Genomic DNA, 6,762 nt, shown 5'->3' with positions numbered 1-6,762 from the left:
CGAAAAACTATGTGGTGAAACGGGCCGTTTCCTACTCATTTCCCCTAAAAGCCATAGAACTCCGGACGAGATAGCCCTGTTCGTGAAGGGTTCTCCAAGATAATTGCCGTATCCCAGTTCCGTCTTTTGCAGTGGTTACTAGGACACATAAAATGACGCCACGCGGCTCCGCTCGATTTTTTTGGCTCCGTTTGCTTTGCCAACTGCGCAAAACGGGGCCAACGGGACATGCGGTATGGCCGTACCGGGCGCGCGCGTGCACCCGTCCGCCAACGCGCGAAACGGAAAACATTTAGCACATAAAATGACGCGTCCTAGACCTAAAAACATTTTTCCCTCCATTTATTGAGCGAAGGAAAGTGTCGCGGTTCAAATCCGGACAGTTTCAATGGATTCGGCGGGCACCGCAGAAGCGGGTGGGATTCCCAGATGGCTTCCGCGCGCATATGGCATGTGATAGGTGGTGCGTAGGAGGTATCCTACCGCCGCGCAGAGGTCCCGCGCGATCTTGAAATGCGCACCATGTAGCTGCTTCACAAAAAAAAAGCCCTTCCGGCACCCCGAAAATGGAAAAACCGTCGCCCGTGGTTCGGATTGGAAATCCGCGACCGGGGCCTTGCTTCCCATCCTAAGGCCCACGCACGTGCCAAATATGGCCTCGTTCCGACAAACTATGTGGTGAAACGGGCCGTTTCCTACTCATTTCCCCTAAAAGCCATAGAACTCCGGACGAGATAGCCTTGTTCGTGAAGGGTTCTCCAAGATAATTGCCGTATCCCAGTTCCGTCTTTTGCAGTGGTTACTAGGACACATAAAATGACGCCACGCGGCTCCGCTCGATTTTTTGGCTCCGTTTGCTTTGCCAATCGCGCAAAACGGGGCCAACGGGACATGCGGTATGGCCGTGCGAGGCGCTCGCGTGCACCCGTCCGCCAACGCGCGAAACGGAAAACATTTAGCACATAAAATGACGCGTCACACTTGTACATATATGTTAGGGGCAGATGCAAGTTTTCCAACAATTCTGACGCTCCGGTGATCTGTATCTTGGGAAACCCTAGGGCGGGGACCCCGTAGATCTACCCCTATAGCTTTCTCCGTGCGAGAGTTTACCAATGTAATTTTTTACTTGTTTTGGTTTATTTAGGACATATGTACATGGAAACCATAGGTTGGGCATACTTTACCATAAAATAGGCTCCATTTTAGCCGTGGCGAGAGTTTCCACATACAGATCCTGGATTTTACCAAGTGTTAGCCCATGTATGCGGAAATCGTCAACAACGGGTACATCCAAGGTTAGCCAAACCTTACATCACACTTGTACACATATGTTATGGGCATATGCAAGTTTTCCAGCGATTCCGACGATCCGATAGTCTGTATCTTGGGAAACCCTAGGGCGGGGACCCCGCAGATCTACCCCTATAGCTTTTTCCGTGCGAGGGTTTACCAATGGATTTTTTTATTTTCTTTGCTTTGTTTAGGACATATGCACATGGAAACCATAGGTTTGGAATAAAATAGGCCACAGATGAGCCGTAGCAGGAGTTTCCACATACAAATCCTGGATTTTACCAAGTGTCGGCCCATGTATGCGGAAATCGTCAACAACGGGTACATCCAAGGTTAGCCAAACCTTACATCACACTTGTACACATATGTTAGGGACAAATGCAAGTTTTCAAGCGATTCCGACGCTCCGGTGATCTGTATCTTGGGAAACCCTAGGGCGGGGACCCTGCAGATCTACCCCTATAGCTTTCTCCGTGCGAGGGTTTACCAATGGATTTTTTTATTTGCTTTGCTTTGTTTAGGACATATGCACATGGAAACCATAGGTTTGGAATGAAATAGGCCCCGGATGAGCCGTAGCAGGAGTTTCCACATACAAATCCTGGATTTTACCAAGTGTCGGCCCATGTATGCGGAAATCGTCAACGCGGGGTACATGCGAGGTTAGACAAACCTTACATCACACTTTTACACATATGTTAGGGACAAATGCAAGTTTTCAAGCGATTCCGACGCTCCGGTGATCTGTATCTTGGGAAACCCTAGGCCGGGGACCTTGCAGATCTACCCCTATAGCTTTTTTCGTGCGAGGGTTCACCAATGGATTTTTTTAATTTCTTTGCTTTGTTTAGGACATATGCACATGGAAACCATAGGTTTGGAATGAAATAGGCCCCGGATGAGCCGTAGCAGGAGTTTCCAGCGATTCGGACGCTCCGGTGGTTTGTATCTAGGGAAACCCTAGGGGGCGGGGACCCCGCAAATCTACCCCTAGGGTTAGGGTTAGGGTTAGAGTTAGGGTTAGCAATGGACTTTTTTCCTTTGTTTTAGGTCATGTGGTGGCAAGTATGGATCCATGCTATCTAAGGTTTTCCTCCGGTTCACCCCACCGGTGAGTTCTGCCCTATACGTCCAGGACATGCCTAAGTGCCGTCAGCGCATGTGCGTGTAGCCGAAAGACCCCGGGGGTACAACATTAGACAAACAACACCACACCATGCTGGTGGTGGTGTTTTGTTGGAGAAGAACACATGGGTATATATAGGGAGGCGAGGGGCTGAAACGGCGAGAAAAGCTGGCGGGAGAAAATGGCGGGAAAAATTGGCGGGAAAGATTGGGCGGGAGAAATGGGCGGGAAAAAGGAAAAAAAAGATGGATGCTAAGCCGACGGTGCCCCTCGGCATAGGCTAGACAGCTGACGTCATTTTGGCGGGAGGGGCGGGAGGATTCGGCGGGAGAAATTGGCTTCAGCTACGCCGACGGTGGCCCTCGGCATAGGCTTCACGCCGTCAAGGTCCAGTTAGGGCATGGCCGCGGGGCGATGGGACGGGGTCGCACCCTCAACCTATGCCGAGGGCCGCCGATACGCCGAGGGCCACCCTCGGCATAGCGTGTCATGTGCCGAGGGTGGCTATACGCCGAGGGGCGCTTCGAGCAGCTGGGCTGACCGGGCAGTACGCCGACGGCCCCGACATTTGGCCGTCGGCGTACGCCACGGCCGTCGGCGCAGCGCGCCATTCCTGTAGTGTATAGCCATTTTCATGGACGCTATCAAATTAGTTGGAACCTTCACATAGTGAACTTGCTAAACTGATCTGAAACATTAGCTTCACAACTTCCCATTGTACACGCATTACATTAAAAGCAGGAGGTAAAAATATTGTGGGCCTAAGAGCAATAGATTCATTACGGCATGAACTGATGAGTTCACAAAATTGTTCATTGTATGAGATACATCAAGTCATCTCATGTTCAAAGGGAAGGAAATAAAAACTCTCACCGGTCAAAACTACAGGATTCCTACCCAGATTGCGGACAATCTGAACGAACCCACAAATTGTTCTGCGTGGAGGTAAAGCCGAAAAGGAAGACGATGTTTTCAGTTCCAGGAGGAACTGTGAGCAAACATCCTCTCCGAACTCAAAATTTAAAGAAGAAAAACCTAGGCAATCTCTAGCTGAATTAGCAAAAAGCTTTTTGTTATCATCAGCTCGACGATCCACCGGACCTGATCCAGAATTCGGGCTCGTACGTACTGTGTGTTGTTGTTGTGAACAGAACCCGATGTTTGGCGCGAGTGCTACATCTTCAGCTCGGTGTCCAGAGCCTCCTCGTTGCGGCTTCCCTTTTCGTCTCCGAAGAACCATGACAGTTCGGGGTTGCCAGACACCGCTGTGTTCCCCGGAGAAAGCATGAGGAACGTGTCCATGCTGCCAGGAGATATCTCCCTGCGAGAGTAAGGTGTTGCCGCATGTGCTGCCCTGCAAGGTAAGAAACAAGTTCAGATTTTTGCATCAGGTATAAACGGGTGATTTCATTTGTGGAGAGCACTGCTCTATGGTCTGCATGCAATTGACAAATACTCCTTAGTAACATATTTTGAGGTTTGAAAAAAGATAATCCAGCAAGCGAATAATGACAAACAGTTTACCTTCAGTATTCATGCATATTTATATTCTTACATCCGAAACACATAAGGCCTTGTTCGGTTAATACATTTCTCAAGTGTACTGGAGTGGATTGGGAGGGATTGAGGAGAATTTTGACTTAGATGAGATTTAATCCTCCTCAAACCATGTCAATCCCCTCCGAAATCTGTTAAACCGAACAAGGCCTGACGTGGTTTTTAGGGAGTTTTTCGTCGTGACTTGGTTTGCACTGGGTATTTTCTCACCATATGTTTAAAATCTGAAGAACTATAAGAATTGAAATGCTCTACGTGAAAACTCTGTACATAGGATTGAGTTTTAAACAATAAAATCAAATTTTAGCAAGAAATGCCAAATCGTCAATTATTTATGAAACTGGACGTGAGAATTTAATTTGCTTGGCATGCATGAGACCTCAAGGTCGAAGACATGTTAGACAGATATGCTTTGCGTTACAGAAGAGGGGTTTTACATAACAAAAAAAGACCATAATAATATGCTAGCCTGTTTGAACCCAACATTTCACTACAACCAGTTTGATTTGAATCCTCCTGTAATCCCTTGTCCCAAATGTGACCCCCAAATAGTTTGGTAGAGCTATATGCAGGAGTAATCATCAGTGATGATCGCACCTTTGCTTCTGCTTGCGCCTCTCGAGGAAGCGAGCGAGGGACGCGCTCCTGGCCAGCGGAACATCTGCAGCGGGAGAAACACCACGGCAAAATTAAGCCGTGCCAATGCGACAGTACGTACATTTCATATATAATAACTTCAGCTAGCACTGATAGACGATCCGGCGAAGTGTTGTCGACAATACCGTGCACGGTGTCCAGGTTGAGATGCACCGGATCACTGCAAGCTCTCGCCAATGGCGCCATCTGCCTTTCGTCTGGGACTGGGGCTGGGGCTGATTCAGATTGCCGCAGCGGCAGACGGAATGGAGGGCTGCTGCCTGCTTGAGCCGCCTTGGAAGCCATGAACATGATCTGCTCAGCCTGCACGGCACACCCCCGATATCTTCAGAAATGATGCACGCTCACGATCACATTACTTCAGTTGAGATCGTCAGATTTGGGGTTAGAAATTTTACCTTGTCCTTGGTGACATTGTCGAACACGTGCACGGAGCCGGCGTAGAATATCGTGAGCTGCGGGGCGGGGCACCTGTTTGATGACATTCAGGAATGGTTTACCTCATCGATGTGTGGTATCCAAAGAATCTTTGGCTAATCAATGGTGGCTTGAATTACGTACCTCTGATCGCGCGTGGGCGCAGCATTGTGGACTACTCCTACCTGGGAGCCCTGTAGATACGAGGCTGGAATGCCGAACGGGAAGGCCTGGGGATACGGCGACGGCGGCACGCGCGCGCCGACGTGATGAACCTAACAGACAGATCAGTTTTACCCGGCATTATACGTGCGAGAGATCGGGATCGCAAGGGTCCCTGGTCGAAGTTAGTTAGACGCGCAAACCTCGGAGGCCGGAGCCGTCGGGTAGCGATGAGCCGCGGGCACGTCCGGTACCGGCGCATGAAGCATCGGCGGCGGCGGCGGCGCAGCGAAGCGCCAGGGCTCGGCGCCGTCGTTGCGTCGCGGCACGGGCGGCATCACTTGCCACGGCGACGAGCGGGGGCCGAGGAAGTCCATCTCCATCCGCGCTGCGCCTCGATCGGGCTCGGGGAAGGCGATCAACACAACGAACGCACCTGCGTCGTCGCCGGTGGTGTAGGGCCGAGAATGGATCTCGCTCGGCTAATCTCTGCTCCCCGTGGGTGCAGATATAGGAGCTAGCGCGCGGGGTGCATGCATGCACGCGCGTCATATTTCTGGTACTGTTAACACTCACGATATTCGCGCGAGCGGGTGAGATCCGAGCTGCGATGGCCTAAAACGAGGTGTGCGCATGCGTGCGTGAGTGCTAGGGCGGAGGCGTCGGGATGCAGGGCAGTTCGTTCCGGAGCTGACACTCCGTGGAAACTCACATGAGCCAACACTATTCTTGAGGCATCCACAAATGACCCGCTACTAGTAATTGACTGAGTCTGTACATGCGTTACACGTTGTACACTGTTCATGGCTATATTTGGAGTATGCATCCGTGCACAAGATCAGTGGTTGAGAACAACCTGTGGGCATCTCTGACCAATCCCCTAAAACTTAACTTTTTATTCAGCCAAGTATCCTTACCTTAACTTTACTATAATTTGAAAAGTTAAAGGTGACCGTTTCTAGCCGATCCTGTATTTGATCCTTATGATTAGTTGAGTACAATACAATCTAACAGAGTTGACCAATAGACATACATATATTTCATCAAATCTAACATTTCAAATTAAAACGTGGCATAGAGTGTTCATTCAAAAGCCACCACATCCATCAAACTCACCCAAAATGCCACCACATCGATCAAGTTCATCCAAAATAAAACAACACATTGATCAAGTTCATCCAAAAGCCATCATTCCTACCGCTAGCATCACCTCCCAAAGCCATCACTCCTACCGCTAGCATCACCTCCGAAAGAATTTAAGCACTTTCATGCTTATCACCACCAAGGAAATCATATCAAAGTCATAACCACCACTGAGGCCACCACTACAACTATCACGGGCTAGGATCTTTTGACGAGTGGCATCTATCATGTTTGCACTACTAGAAAAAATCTACTAGTGGCGCACCAAGGTAGGCCACAAACTTCACGCCACTGGTAAGTGGATACCGGTGACGCACCAGTATGATACGCCACCAATAACCAACTTATTGGTGGTGAACCAGGCTATACGTTACTGGTAGCCACTTTGTACGCCATTAGTATAT

The 6,762-nt window shown here is 49.6% G+C and overlaps 1 protein-coding gene across 1 annotated transcript; it reads right to left on the bottom strand.

Moving 5' to 3' along the window:
* Positions 1–3,175: 3,175 nt before the first annotated feature.
* Positions 3,176–5,718, bottom strand: LOC127306244 (protein TIFY 6a). Its single transcript, XM_051336868.2, has 6 exons — positions 5,419–5,718; positions 5,198–5,328; positions 5,035–5,107; positions 4,762–4,939; positions 4,577–4,640; positions 3,176–3,776 (listed from the first exon to the last, which is right to left on the bottom strand). Exons 1-6 carry the CDS (start codon positions 5,596–5,598, stop codon positions 3,596–3,598), a joined length of 807 nt encoding a protein of 268 aa, XP_051192828.1. The 5' UTR covers positions 5,599–5,718; the 3' UTR covers positions 3,176–3,595.
* Between the last annotated feature and the right edge of the window lie 1,044 nt (positions 5,719–6,762).

This window comes from Lolium perenne, chromosome 6 (genome assembly GCF_019359855.2).
Source record: "Lolium perenne isolate Kyuss_39 chromosome 6, Kyuss_2.0, whole genome shotgun sequence".
Classification (NCBI taxonomy): Eukaryota; Viridiplantae; Streptophyta; class Magnoliopsida; order Poales; family Poaceae; genus Lolium; species Lolium perenne.
The sequence above is the reverse complement of the archived record's forward strand: the minus strand, read 5'-3'. Positions and strand labels throughout refer to the sequence as shown.